We start from the raw sequence: 15,900 nt of genomic DNA on the forward strand, positions 1-15,900 counted from the left end.
AAGCGGAGCAGGGCTGAGCTCCTCCACTCCTACTTTCCTTTTTCCCTCTACTGGAAAAGAGGGTCCACAGGGGCTCCAGGCAGAAGCGCCAAAGGCGGGCTGCGGCCCAAAGGAGGGCCAGGGTAGGACGACCTGGACCCCCCCGCCCCCGTGGGCAAGCAGTACCCCTTCCCGCGCCCCAGCCTCCCAGCCCAGGCCGAGCTCCCGGACGACTTGTGCGTCCCCTGCCCGGGAGCCTCAATCCAGTGACCCATGGAAGCCGCTAACCTCTCGGTGGCCACCGCCGGCGTTGCCCTCGCCCTGGGACCCGAGACTTGCAGCAGCAGCCCCAGCCCGGGCGGGGTCGTCGGGTCGACCCCGGGTGGTGCCGTCCTGCCCGGCCGGGAGCCGCCCTTCTCCGTCCTCACGGTGCTGGTGGCGACGCTGCTGGTGATGCTGATCGCGGCCACTTTCCTGTGGAACCTGCTGGTTCTGGTCACCATCCTGCGCGTCCGCGCCTTCCATCGCGTGCCGCACAACTTGGTGGCCTCGACGGCCGTGTCGGACGTGCTAGTGGCAGCGCTGGTCATGCCATTGAGCCTGGTGAGCGAGCTGTCAGCCGGGCGACGCTGGCGTCTGGGCCGCAGCCTGTGCCACGTGTGGGTCTCCTTCGACGTGCTGTGCTGCACCGCCAGCATCTGGAACGTGGCGGCCGTCGCCCTGGACCGCTACTGGGCTGTCACGCGCCACCTGCGCTACCCGCCGCGCACGCGCCGCCGTGCCTCGGCGCTCCTGATCGCGCTCACCTGGGCGCTGTCGGCGCTCATCGCCCTCGCGCCGCTGCTCTTTGGCTGGGGCGAGGCGTACGACCCCCGGCGCCGGCGCTGCCGGGTGAGCCAGGAACCGTCCTACGCCGTCTTCTCCACCTGCGGTGCCTTCTACCTGCCGCTCGGCGTGGTGCTGTTTGTCTACTGGAAGATATACAAGGCGGCCAAGCTTCGCGTCGGCCGCCGCCGGAGGGCTGTGCTGCCCTTGCCGGCCACCATGCAGGTGGGGGCCCCGCTGCGGAATGGGGCGTCTGGGAAGGAGGGCGCTGTGGGAGGAGGAAGCTTGGCGAAGAGAGGGGGCGGAAGCTTGCGCACTTGGGGCGCGCGGAAAGGTTGGCCACCGGCGCACCTGCAGCGCAGGAGGAGCTTGCTGCCTTTTCTCCTGAAAAGCACTGTGGGGGTATTTGTCACCTGTGCACTTGGCGCACATGCGAAGGGTTTACCGACTGCGTACCTGGCGCGCAGAGGGGAAGGGGTTTCACCTTCTGCACACTAGGGCTGGAGCCGGATCCATGAGGCTGGAGAGGCTTGCAGGTGCAGCTACTCTGGGTAGTGGTGAGGGCACGTCTTATTGGGTGCGCCCTCTGTTGCTTTTCCCTTGGTGTGCTTGTGTCCATGTGAGTCCTGGAGGCACCAACTTCCTGGTCCCAACCAGGCCTTGAGGGACTTCGGTGGGCTGGGATTCACCTTGCAGAAATTCCTGTGGCCATTCACCTCTTACTTTCTGTCTCCGCCAGACCCCAGTCCATCCTCTGCAGTCCAGAAACTATTTCCCAGCATTAGCGGCCAGCTCCCTGCCGAGGGGGTGGGGCGGGGGAGTGAAGATAAAATAATCCAAGTCTCATTTTCTTTTGATTATCCCACCCCCAGCATTATCCTCTAGGGATTTAGGAGAGAGACAGAATCGTGGGTTCAAATCCAAGCTCGGGAAATGAGGAAAGTTGCTTAATTTCTGTGGGCCTCATTTTTTCATCTTTAAACAACGTTAATTCCTACTTCATAGGGCTCTTGGTGAGTATTACATGACATGAAGAATGTAAAGCACCTAATACAGTTCCTGGCACATGGTGGGTGGCAGAGCTTGCTGGAGAAAAGAGGAGAGCAACAGGGCATTGCCTGCAAGCTGTAAGGGGTGGAAATGCAATGAGCTGAAGGAAACTGCAATGGGCAGATCTTCTGTCACCATGGTTATTATTCTGGGTGGACCTTTCTGCCTTTTGGCCAGGGCCTAATAGGTGCTCAGCAACCTCCTCAGCCTAGAAATCCTAACTTTCTCTTTTGAGGATCTCAAGTATGTCAAGCAACAAGCTCCCAGTCCTAGAGAGTAAGGAGATTTATTGTTCCCTTCTAAATAGAATATAAGGATGAGGGAAGAGGGTGCATAAGGGAAGAAAAAGAGACACCACAAGTCTTTTGTTTTCAGTTGTGTTTTAATTTTACAAAATTAGCTCAGATACTTAGGCTACCAGACAAATACATGTGCTTTAAAAAGTAGGCTTTTTTTTCGTTTTCATTAAATGGCACAGGCATGATGTAGCATAAAATAGGAATGTCAAGACTATAATTGGAAAGTGTTGGTAGGGGAGAGATTTATTCAGAATTAATGATGGTCTTTGAAAGGTCCCTTGGAAATGCCTGGGGTGATTATAGCTTTTCTGATTACTGAGGTAGGGCTGACTTTTAATAGCTACATCAATCCAATGTGCACCCAGAGAAATCACGGTGAAATGGATGCCGGGAAGGCTTGCCAAGCCTGGTTTCAGTGTTCGTTTTTGACAGCCCTCAGGCAGGTGACATCAGGAAAAGGTGACCAGATGGGAGGCTGGCCAATCCCGGGTGGCCATCGGTGGGTAGAGAGAGCTCTGGGAGACAGGGTCAGTGTTGGGACTTAGCCACGTGCAAGCAGAAGGACCTGGAGCAAGCCCTTCCCCACTTTGGGCCTCAACTTCCCTCACACATGTCTAAGTCATGTCTGAGAGGCTTGAATCACAAATGCTGAGACTGTAGGTAGGCTAGTGTTCAAGAGCATCCTGCTTCTTTGGTCTCCAGCAAGCCCTCGCTCAAAATCCTGGGTGAGGTTCCTGAGTCAGCATTTGTAAGCCTTCTGGCCACAAGACACCCAAACAGACATTTAAAATATGCCGGCAATACTACCACTCTACTTTGACTCCACCTGCGTTTTTCTACTCTCCAAGGGATTTAGTTGAGTGTAGGTCCTGCAAAGTGTCTGTACTGAGCTCTGTGGGGATAGGAGCCATTATGAGGCCAGAAGGCCTCCATCGATGAGACGGTGTACAGCCTCCATCTTTTTCAGAATTCTGTGTCTAGGGTCCCAACACTAAATTATTATCAGAAACGAGTCTGCAATAGTTCTTGGCCAGTGAGATTAATCTTTTGGATAAAAACACAGTTTTTGAAAGTAGAGAAGGAAAAAAAAAATGCTTATTGAGTGAATTCTCTCTTCCAGGCACTGTTTTTGATGCTTTACATTAGCCTCCTATTTAATTCTCACAATTCAGCAAAGTTGGCATTTACAGTCTCTATTAGTCAGGATAAGCTAAGGCATGCTGCAGTAACATGTAACCCCAAACCAACAGAAGTTTATTTTACTCTCTAGTAAAGTTAAATGGGGGCCTGGCAGAGCACCTGCATAGCTCTCCTCCAGACAGTCACTCACGGATTTAGGTCACTTATCTTTTTTTTTTTTCACTTTTTAGTTATTCTGTCTTGAACGTGTGGCTTCCAAAGTTGCTGCGGAAGGAGAAAGAGAAATATGGAGATACACCAGCTTTTAACTGCCTTGCCCGGGAGTGGACACATGTCACTTCTGTTCACAGCCCATTAGCCAGCCATTGGCTGTGAATTTGAGGGGAGCACATGGCAATTTGTTTAGCACTAACTGTCTTTACCACAAAGCCCTTATTTTGCAGATGAGAAAACTAAGGCACCACAAAGATAGTTTACCCCAAATCACATAGTTATCTAGTAGAGAAACTGAAGTTTGTACCAGATTAAACTCTTTTTGTTACTTTTTTGTTACTTTTTCATTACTCCATGCTGTCTCCAGGGACTTGACTTCTGAGGGCTGTCCCTCTGCTCACAGGCATCTCTCCTTCAGAGAAATGATGACTGAGGCAGTCAAAGCCCAGTCAAGGTGGGTCCCAGGGAACGGGATCTCAAAACTACTCATGTGAACTCTCCTTTCCAGGAGAGCTGAATACAGTTGAGCACAGAGGCCCTGCCAACCTCCCTCAGGTGACAGGTTCAATTCCTGCCCTGGCATCCTTTCTTTCAACCTCATATACTGAGATACTGAGCACCACATACACATTATAATTTCTCCCCACCCTAAAGCAAACCCTGTGGGTTATGATCACTTCCTACTGCCCTGTACCCTTTACTGGTCAGAAAAGAAGGAAGCAAAGTCATTAGAGATGATATCTTTGGCTTTTAAAATGTGACATCAAATTTCTTTTTCTTTTCAATCGTGTATTTGATTTCTGTGTACAGTTGACGCCAGAGCCTACTTATCCTTCAGGCACAGTAGGCACACTGGCTAGAGCCACAACTCTTTTAGGGACCAGTGGAAATATTTTAATTTTAATTTCTTTTAAAATTAGAGGAAAAATGAATATAAGAAATATATAATAATTTATCCTTCATTATATTCGTCTTTGTATTAATATAATTTTAAATATTTTTTAATGGAGGAAGGAGCCCAGGGAGGCAAAGATGTCTAGAGTTTGAGAATGTTATAATATAGCCTTGACCGATACCTTTCATCCTTTCTCAACAATAAACATATATGAGGAGATAATGTACACAGTGCTTAAGAGCATGGGATTTGGAAACAAGGAGACCTGAGTTTCAATTTTTTTGTGCCACTTATCAGCACTTTAGCCAAGTGACTTAATCTAAGTCTGCATTTCTCCATATGTAAAATGAAAATATTACCATCTGTCTCACAATATTCTTATGAAGAGTAAATAAAATAATAATGTAGGTGGAGTACCAAAAAGAGTAAACCATAAATGATAGCTGCTGTGTAAGTTTTGTTATTATTTTTCTGTTTGACTTATAAATATCAAAATTATTTTATTTCTCTTATTGCTATTCCTTACTATCATAGATGGATTAGTTATTTATTGCCTGTGTAGCAACTTACCCCAAAGCTTAATGGCTTAAAAGAACAAACATGTATTAATGCACAGTTTCTGTGGGTCAGGCATTGGGAATGGCTTACCTGGGTAGTTCTGGCATAAGGTTTCTCATGGTCATAGTCAAGATGTTGCATAGGGCTGCAGTCATTCAAAGGCTTGATGGGAGCTGGGGACTTGCTTCCAAGATGGCACACTCACATGCCTGTTGACAGGAGGCTTCAGTTCTTTGCCAAGAGGACATCACCGTAGGCTGCTCAAGTGTCATGGCAGCTGGCTTTCTCAGAGCAAGCCATCCTAGAGGGTGAAGCAAGGAAGAAACTGCAATGCATGTTGTGACCTAGTCTTGGAAGTCACATATGATCACTTCTACATTCTGTTTATTAGAAGTGAGTCACTAAGTCCAATGCACACTTGAGAGAAGATGAATTAGGATCTAACTTTGGGAGAAGAGTCAGTTAACTTTTGGATATGTTGAACATAGTGTTCAAAATTACTTGATTGAGTTACTGATCAGGCAATATGGTAGCCTCTGAGGTTTTAAAGAATGAATAAGCAAGTTCCTGCTTTCAAGAGATTAATTTTAGTAGATCACAATTACAGAATTATAAATGCAATAAAATCTTATAGGTGCTCTGCTAGAAGTCTGTCCAGAGTACAATGGGCCGGAAAGACTGAATAGTGTAGGGAAAGCACTTTGCAAACTGTAAAGGGCAAAATAAATGTGTAGTATTGAGCCACAGGGTTTATGTCAACTGGAGCTTGGTTTTAGATAATGTTGTATTATAAAAATTTGACTCTCTAAGCCAATCCTCTATGCTGACATTTTGTTCGAATAATGATCTGCTGCCGTAAGTTTATGTGTTATACACTCTGAATGACCCAATGTCTGTACAGAGCCCTTTATGCTTATGTATGTATTTGTTTAAGTTGAGAAATAATAGTTGTATATATTTATGGAGTAAAATGTGACATTTTGCAATATACACACACACATTGTAGAATGATTATATCAAGTTCATGCACATATCCATCACCTCACATATTTCATTTTTTTATAGTGACATTTAAAATCTATTCCATTAGCAATTTAAAAATATACATTATTATTAACTGTGGTCACCTTTCTGTGCAATAGCTCTTGAAAACTTATTCCTCCCCCCACCCCCGACTATAACTTTTGGTTGACAAATCTCCCCATTCCCCCCACCCTCGGCCTCTGGTAACCATCATTCTATTCTCTATTTCTAACAGTTTGACTTTTTTAGATTCCTTATATAAGTGAGACAATGCAGTATTTATCTTTCTGTGCCTGGCTTATTTCACTTAGCATAGTGTCCTCCAGGTTCGACCATGTTGTCATAAATGACAGGATTCCCTCCTTTTTAAAGCTAACTAGTATTCCATTGTGTATATATACCACATTTTGTTTATTCATTCATCTGTTGATGGACACTTAGGTTGATTCCATATCTTGGCTATTGTGAATAATGCTGCAATGAATATAGGAGTGCAGATATCTCTTCAACATACTGATTTCAATCCCTTTGGATATATATCCAGAAGTAGGATTGTTGGATCATATGGTAAGCCTATTTTTTTAGTTTTTTGAGAAACGTTCATACTCTTCTCCACAGTGGCTGTACTACTTTACATTCCCACCAACAGTGTGCAAAGCTTCCCTTTTTTCCACATCCTCACCAACACTTCTCTTTCACCTTTTTGATAATTGCCTTTCTAACAGGTGTGACATATCTCACTGTGATTTTAATTTGCATTTCCCTGATGAATAGTGATGTTGAACATTTTTTTTCATAAACCTGTTGGCCATTTGTATGGTTTCTTTTGAGAAATGTCTATTCAAGTGCTTTATTCATTTTTAATCAGGTTATTTGTTTTCTTGCTATTGAGTTTTTTGAGTTCCTTAGATATTTTGAATATTAATCCCATATCAGATATGTGGTTTGCAAATATTTTCTCTCATTCTGTGGGTTATTCCTTTATGCTGTTAATTGTTTCCTTTGCTGTGCAGAAACTTTTTAGTTTGATGCAATCCCATTTGTCTACTTTTGCTTTTGTTGCCTGTGCTTTTTAAATCACATCCAAAAAAATCATTGCCCAAACCAATGTTAAAGAGTTTTTCCCCTACATTTTCTTCTAGTAGTCTTATAGTTTCAGGTCTTACATTTAAGTCACTAGTTTATTTTGAGTTGGTTTTTGCATATGATGTGAAATAAGAGTCTAATTTCATTCTTCTGTGGGTGGGTATCCAGTTTTCCTATTCTCATTTATTGAAAAGACTGTCCTTTTCCCATTATGTGTTTTTGGCACTGTTATCAAAGATCACTTGACCACACATACATGGGTTTATTTCTGGGTTCTCTTTCCTTTTCTGTTGGTCAAAGTGTCTGTTTTTATGCCAGTGCCATGCTGCTTTGATTACTATAGCTTTGTAGTATATTTTGAAATCAGTGTGATGCCTCCAGGTTTGTTCTTTTTGCTCAAGATTGATTTGGCTATTTGGGGTCTTTTGTGGTTCCATATGAACTTTAGCATTGTTTTTTTCTAGTTCTGTGAAAAATATCATTAAAATTTTGACAGGGATTGCATTGTATCTGCAGATCACTTTGGGTAGTATAATTATAGTTTTCCATGTACAGGTCTTTCACCTCCCTTGGTTAAATTTATTCCTAAGTATTTTATCTTTTATGCTATTGAAAATGAGATTGTTTTCTTAATTTTTTTGGATAGTTCATTGTTAGTGTGTAGAAACACTGCTGATTTTTGTAGGATGATTTTTTACCCTGCACCTTTACTGAATTTGTTTATTAGTTCTAGCAGTGTTTTGGTGGAGTCTTTAGGGTTTTCTAATGAAAGGATCACATCATCAAAAAGCAGAGACCATTTTACTTCTTCCTTTCCTATCTGGATACCTTTTATTTCTTTTTCTCTTGTCTTCTTTTTTCCCCTAATTGCTCTGGCTAGGAATTCCAGTATTATGTTAGAAAGAAATGGTGACATTAAGCATCCTTGTCATTTCTGATATTAGAGGAAAAGCTTTCAAATTTTCATCATTAAGTACAATGTTAGCTGTGGACTTGTTATATATGGTCTTTACTGTGTTGAGATATATTACTTGTATGCCTAATTTATTGAGAGTTTTATCATGAAAAGATGTTAAATTTTGCCAAATGCTTTTTTGGCATCTATTGAGATGATTGTGTGGTTTTTGTCCTTCATTCTGTAATTATATATGATGAATCCTTCTATCCCAGGGATAAATTCCACTTGGTCATGGTGAATGATCCTTTTAATGTGCTGTTGAATTTGGTTTGCTAGTATTTTATTGAGGATTTTTGTATCTATGTTCATCAGGGATACTGGCCTATAACTTTCTTTTCTTGGAGGGTCCTTGTCTAAGCCCTTTATGGTTTTGTTGCTTTTCCAGTGCTTACTTGTCATCTGGACCACCCCAAAGACTAAGCAGCTGGTGGGCTTATAGATGAGAGCTGGGGGTTTGGCCTTGGCTCAGATATGGGAAGAGGGTGGCAGAAAACCACCACCCTTGTTCTGATTCTGTCTATTAAAAAAACTATGGGGCCACGCATGGTGGCTCATGCCTGTAATCCTAGCACTCTGGGAGGCTGAGGCAGGAGGATTGCTTTAGCTCAGGAGTTTGAGACTAGCCTGAGCAAGAGCGAGACCCCGTCTCTACCTAAAATAGAAAAAATTAGCTGGCATCTTGGCATGCACCTATAGTCCCAGCTACTGAGGAGGCAGAGGCAGAAGGATCGCCTGATCCCAGGAGTTTGAGGATGCTGTGAGCTACGATGATGCCACTGCACTCCACCTGGGGCAACAGCAGGACTCTGTCTCAAAAAAACCAAAAACCAAAAAAAAACCTATGGGCTCAAACACATTCCCATGCCACACTATAAGCTTTTAACTCTAGAAATTAAATGTTATGATTCAAATTCTATCAGTGACAACAAAACATCTGGCTTATAGTTTGATTCTTTTAAGATTGTTACCTAATTGAGAATTTCCAAAAATATTATATTTGGGTGCACCCAGGAGTACTTCTTCCACACCTTCAGAAATATGCCTGGCTTCCCTCTCTAAACTTCTCCCTTGTTCCCCCTACGTCATTATGTTCATCCTCCCCCTTTACCCCTATTTTCATTTCTCTTTTCTCTCTTATTGGATTGTTACAGAAGAGGAGAGTGGGGAGAGCAGAAACAAAAGGAGTATAACAAGTATAGCATAGGGACCTTATGTCTCCACATACAACCTTGCAATAAGCTACTTCTTATATCCATGAAGTTTTTGGAGAAGATTAGGTTTCTCAGCGGAAGAATAAGACCCAAACTCTGCGGTTCTTAACTTTTTGGCAGGTCATGGAATGCCTTGAAAATTAAAGAACGCTTTGAATCTACTGCCCAGAAAGGTAGGTAGCTGCTAGCTCACCCAGTCCCCATGCAGCAGGTCCTGAAGCCCTTCCCTGCAACCTCCCAGCAGGGCGATGCTCAGCTTCTTATCCACTGGCTGCAACCCATAGTGGATGGTACGTAGGACTCTCTGCGGCAGAGGTGGTCCTCAGTCCTGGAGCCATGGCCCCTTAGGGGGCATACAGAACACTGAGGCTGGATGGTGCATGTGCAAAAGACAAAACCTCCCCTCTCTCCATCGCATTCTCCCCTTGTACCAAGAAGCAGAATCCAATGGCAAGGGAGGAAGATTTTAGATCAGATGATATCAGAACTGAGAACACAACTGTACTTAACCTTAATTAACACTCTTGATTACATTTTCCCATTCTCAGCATTAACCCCAGTGGGTCCTTAGCCATGCCAGGGTGAGTAAACACCCAACTAAAAAAAAAAAAAATCCATGTTTTCCAAATATAAGAGTTATAACAATTATGCCTTATGTTATGATCATACCCAAAGGCTTAGCACAATGCTATACACAATGCTCTGTTGTGTGTATATAATTACACTGAAGGGAAAGTTTATTTTTTTCAAGCCTAGCAGCGCTCTGCTTTTGTTTTTTACAAGAAAATTTCCTTAAGTTCTTTGCTTGGTTTCTTTTGCACAAGAGAAGCAGCTGAGAAAATTTCCTATTCTGGATTGTCAAACAAGCTAGACAGCTTCTGTTTAAATGGGGGCTTTTTTTGGTTAGTTATCTCTTTCAAGTGCCTTAGAGAAATAAGACTTTTAGCTTGATTATCTCATTAAACCTTGGGCAGAGAGAATAAAGCTTCAGATGTTCTGAGCCCTGACCTGCAAACTCTGGTTAGAAACAGAGCATTCCAGTGATAATCCAGATTGCCTTCAGCCTTAATCGGGAAGTTCTCCATGTCCTGTCCACAGACATTGTAGGATTTGATTAGCCTCTAGGATCAGTACAGCTGCCTGACACAGGTTTGTAAAGAGTCCTGCCGTGGTCAAGGTCTGACTGCTGTTGTCACAGAGCAAACTGGTAGGTTACACAAATGATTAGGAACCATCCTCCTGTTTTTTTTTCCTATTTCTTATTATTAAGACATTTATATGACAACATTAGAGGACTGCAATTATTCATAGGTTCTTTCTGTGGCAGCTGGTTGTTTAGAGGAGAGGGAAGGGACAGGGACATGAAGCTGCCATTTACTGACGTGCTGCTCTGCACTACCGTCTCCTTATATGTGAGGAAGACTACGGTATAAACAAGGTTCTTCCTGGTTGGAGATGTAGAAACGGATACTCAGCTTGGAACTGTAGCTAATCCCTAACCTGCTCTGAGCCGTGGCTTCGGTGTTCCGTTCTTACGCAGTCGTTGTTATAGCAGAGTGTGATAGACATATCACCTCCACCTAGCTCAGTGCTAGACATATGTCAACCACTGTGAAGGGCCTGAGATTGTACCCTGTTTGCAAGCTATTATAAGTCGTCAGTCTGCCACAGATTACTGGATGCTGGCACAAGACAAGGGACTTGGGTTGGAATCAAAGAACTTTATTACACAGCGTGAGCTGCAGGTTCCCCTTTCCCTCAAAGTCCCACAGGAGGGATATGGGCGACCCCAATGGATTTTGCATCATAGTAGAGAAATTCCCAGATTAGGAAACCCAATCTCTTTTGTCTAGTGTTGGACAGTAAACAAACCTGTCCTCTGCTCTTATTTTATTTATATTATGGCATTATTATTTCTTATTTTATTATAAAAGAATCCTGAATCGTTTATAATGGGTTGCATGCAAGCCAGACCGCCCTCTTGCCCACTGGGACACACTATCTGTGTCTTCCAAGACTGTTTGCTAAACAAACATCCTGGAAAAGCTAGTTTAAAACAAAGGCTGTCAGTATCTTTGCTAGCAAAATGTGCAGGAATGCAAGAGATTTGCAAAAGAATTGTCTCCCCCAAACATGTCTTCATTCAGTAAATACTTGAGTGTTTACTATATGACCTATATTGTACTAGGTGCTGGGGATTCTTTAGTGGACAGGACACTCAAGGTCCCTACCCTTCTACAGTGTAGGTCATGACACAATATTCTGAATGACAACTTAGAATCATGCCCTGATATCAGAGTACTTATGGGAATAAAGAGACAGAATATTTGAACTTGGGACTTGATGAGAAACTCCAGTACACAGTCCCTATACACATAGGAGACGATCAGTACATTTCTGAGCATTGACTCTCTGGCAGATTTGGTCCTTAATTAATTTTGGATGGAAAAAGCCCCAGACTCTGTGGAGACATTTAGGTAAACTTAGCACTTAGGTCACGTCTCAGCACGGCAGAAAGGAGCAAGGTGGGCAGGCACCTTGGTTCCGCCTTTCCCTGCTCGTGTGGCCTCAGTCATAGCATTCGATACCCTCCAACCTCTCCTCGCACAGCAGAACTGGACGGTGCCAGGTGCTACTGGCTCTGTGGATTCAGCAATTCATATTCTTGCCTTCCGGATTAGCAGATTCTAAACCCAGGGTCCAAGGCCTCTGGAGCATGACTGGTCACAGACAGGTGTGCAGAGGGGGCCACAGGCTGAGGAGAGACAAGATCAAAGAGGAAAGAGGGAGACTCCGGGATGCTCCCTGTGCTGGTTGCTAGAGGCCCTTGACATTGCCCAGGGAGCCACAGAGGCCCATTCTGAAAGCACCTGAACGTAATATCCTTGAAATAGGTCCCATGGGAACCCATTGGGATCAGTCACTTTTACTTAAGGATACAGAATAACACGTAGGGGTTAGGAGTGTGGACTCTGGTTCAAGTTACCCAAGTTTGACTTCTGGCTCTAACAATAAGTAACTGTGATTTTGGACAAAAGTATTTAACCTCTGAGTGTTTTCTCAACTATGAAATGGGGAAAATAATAATAACCCCTTAAGGGTTTGTCGTGAGGTTAAAGTCATCCCTTGCTGGTATTTAGCACAGTGTTGGTTTCACAGCAGCTTCTCGGGAGTTGTGCTGCTGCTTCTCTGTATCTTAGGGTTTCCCAGATGTTACATATTGAACCCAAAAAGCAAAACAAGTCAGTCTCCTAGTGAACCAAAAATCATCCACGATTGGCTCATTTTCTTTGAGGCTGTTGTGGAAAGATTCCATTGCATGCCGGCATCACTCTGCACGGGCTATACCAGGCTCAGGCGGAAAAGCTGTGAACACGGGGCTTCTAGTAAACAGTCGTCTTGATGCAACGCAGGTGGGTCCTGCTCAGTGTTTTCAATGAACCTGTTTAATCAGTAGACTTTCCTTTTCTGTTTCTCTTCCCCCAGGATCTCTTTGAGCTGAACTTACCCCATCCGTTTCTTTACTTCAACAGCTTAATGAGGATTTGGGATTTCAATGGAGGAACTCAAGTGCCTGGGAGGTCACTTAGGTCAGCAGAGAAATGGCTGGAAAAGTGCCCATTAATGAGCTCAGTGGGAGGAAAGCAACAACAAAATCACCTTCCGCTTCCTCTCGTGCTCTGATATTTTCCTCTCCCAACAAGGGACTGCTAAATATTCATGGGGTGATTTCAGAATGCCACGTTTTCTCTCTCAGACTTCCTTTGGTGACTTGATGATGCTCTATTAGGATGTGGAATTGGTCGATATTATCTCTTCTGGAGGGGAAACGTGACATGCAGCTCCCAGTGCCTGTCCACACTGAGCCTTCAGCAATTTGTCAGTTACAGTTTACGTTTTCTTGCCCCAGCACCGGCTCCTGCAGAGGTTTCTGCTCTGGCAAGCTGTGATTCTCTGTACTCACCCTCTTTCCTATTTTTGGAGCAGCATTTAGCCCTGTGACCTCACTTCTCTGACTGATCTAAGAAGAGTTGTTGATTTTTCAATTTATTTTTCCTGGTTGTTCTGTTCTACTTTTTAATTCCACATTTTCTTTCTTGCAAGGCGAAGGAAGCACCTCATGAGGCTGAGATGGTGTTCACAGCACGTTGCCGAACAACGGTGGCCTTTCAGGGGTGCAGAGACTCGTGGCGGGAGCAGAAGGAGAAGCGCGCGGCCGTGATGGTGGGGATTCTGATCGGCGTGTTTGTGCTGTGCTGGATCCCCTTCTTCCTGGAGGAGCTCATCAGCCCCCTCTGTGCCTGCAGCCTGCCCCCCATCTGGAAAAGCATATTCCTGTGGCTTGGCTACTCCAACTCTTTCTTCAACCCCCTGATTTACACAGCTTTTAACAAGAACTACAGCAATGCCTTCAAGAGCCTCTTTACCAAGCAGCAATAGACACAGGGGTTGGCAAGACACATGGTAGAGTTGAGAGGAGGGAGGGAACCCGTATTTCTCTCCTTCAGCAGTGTTCTAGGACCCCTCCCTCCACAGCTGAGTCCCAGTGATGTTTTGAGACCCAGACCATTGGGCCTGGACTGTGGAAGCAGCTGTGCCAAAGGCTCTCAAGAAAACAGCGTATGTGAGGCAAGCGTGTGACTACACCTCGTTCCCGTGTACACGGCAGACATTACTATTCGATCACAGCACAGTCTCCCCACTGAGCAGGAGTCTGACTCAGAATCCTTTTCAGGACAGCACTTCAGGCAGTTGCTGCTGGTTAGAATTGACACAAGAGTTGAAGCTGCATTTGCTTTTCCTTTGCCAGTACCATATTCCTCAGAGAGGGTCTGTCAGCACAGGGCTCCAGTGGTCTGTTTTGTGGCCCACTCAGGAGACTGTCTCCTTTGCGAAAGAGCCCTCCCCACACCCTTTATCCACCAACTCCTGTCTTCCCTAGCCTCTTACGCTTCCTCAAGGTGGCAGTGTATCCCAATTTGTGAGATGAGAGTCACCTGAAGTTCTGTTAAAAAAGTGTTCAGTGCAACCCATAGCTACTGAATCAGACTCTCAAAGAGGAGGTCTGATAATCTACATATTAAGTTCCCTAGATGATTTTTATAAAATCAGTGAGAGATGCTTCTGGATACTGAGGTTGCTCTTTAGACCAATTAAACTGGCATCCCTGGGAGTGCAACCAAGGCGGCTGTGCTTCCTAAAATTTGCCATGTGATTCCAATACGTAGCCAGCGTTGAGAACCCCTGTGAAGTTTTTTCTCTGCTTTTTTTAACCACTTGGGAGAGCAGCTGTGAAAAATTTTTCTCATTACATCACCATACTGACTTGTATGTGTAATAAAACTACTTTTGAGCCATTCGTTTCTAGGCTCAGAATCGTTCTTATTTATGGTGCAGACACGTGTATATGACACTGAGATGGAAAAATGATGCCTATTGTAGGCCTTAAAACACCAACAACCCCCCTAAAACTTCTACAGTGGCTCTTGGTCTTCCAGAAAATATTAAATGTGACCCAGGTATATAGGAATTTATATCTACCTTGGTCATATCTACCCGATTTTGGAGGTGGCCTAGCTGCCTATATTGATTAGGCATTTTAATTTGCACAAAAAAGTCTACTCCACCACTGGCTCATTTGATGTCTAAGTTATATAGACATTCTTTACACTTACACTATAAAATACCTATACTGTGGGGTTTATCAGAGAATTATAGATCCACAGTGCCTTTTCCAAAATATGTGGGACTGGATGAGTTTCAGAACCCAGACCCTTTTTTAGGTTTTAGAAGGGCAATACGGTATAATCTATAAATTAGGGAATACCCGTGGCTGGGTCTGGGTCTGGAGCAGCAGCCTGCAATCAACATCAACACCTGAATACGTCTGCAGTAAAATGTATGCATATTTACATTGTGAGAAAGGAACTAAACATAGCCTACATCACTGCAGGTCATTTGGGTCATATCAATTTTGTTGTCAAATGAGTTAAAAACCTTTGTTTTCTGAACTTTTTGTATTTTTGCAATTGTGGATAAGGGATTAAGAACTAGTATAACTTCAACCCATCCACAGCCTCAGCTTTCATAGGTCTCAGCCCTGTTAAGAAGAGGGATTCTGGGAAGAATATGTGGTCCAACCAAATTGCTGGATGTTGGGACATCACAAAGGTAACTGGACAGCCACTTTGGAGTTGTGTTTTGAAATTTTGTTCTTTTTCATTGGAAGATACTACAAGAAACATTCGTATGAAACCCATCAATGGATTTCATATGAGGATGTAGTCAGTTAAAGTCATCCTATAAACTCTTTGTGAAAGCATGTTTTCTTTTCATGATAATGAGAATTATTGACTGTTTCCATTTTCATTTTGATCAGGAAGAAGCATGGAATCAAATTTCTGGCTTAACTTTGGAATTTATGTAGGATCTGGTAGCCTACTTATTTGTGTATAATGTTTCTAGCCAGTTTATAATTCCAGCTCTTAGGTATTCCCTATCTTAGTGCTTTATGTTCTATAATATTTATATTTTATTGTCTAATTTTGCTTATTTCCTGCAAGCCACCTTAAATTCTGTAAATTAAGGCAGGGAAGTAAAAAGCAGATAGTTACACAGTTACCAATGAAATGGTGTTCTCAGTCTTCCATCGTTGTTGTCTTT

General features: G+C 43.8%; 1 protein-coding gene across 1 annotated transcript; it reads left to right on the forward strand.

Annotated features, from left to right (window-relative positions):
* The first annotated feature begins 252 nt into the window (after nt 1–252).
* On the forward strand, nt 253–13,677 carry LOC123643682 (5-hydroxytryptamine receptor 5B). The gene is made up of 2 exons (XM_045559332.1): nt 253–1,029; nt 13,342–13,677. The coding sequence occupies exons 1-2, from the start codon at nt 253–255 to the stop codon at nt 13,675–13,677; spliced, it is 1,113 nt and encodes a 370-aa protein (XP_045415288.1).
* Nucleotides 13,678–15,900: the final 2,223 nt, after the last annotated feature.

The sequence above is a fragment of the Lemur catta genome, chromosome 8 (genome assembly GCF_020740605.2).
Source record: "Lemur catta isolate mLemCat1 chromosome 8, mLemCat1.pri, whole genome shotgun sequence".
NCBI classification, from domain to species: Eukaryota; Metazoa; Chordata; class Mammalia; order Primates; family Lemuridae; genus Lemur; species Lemur catta.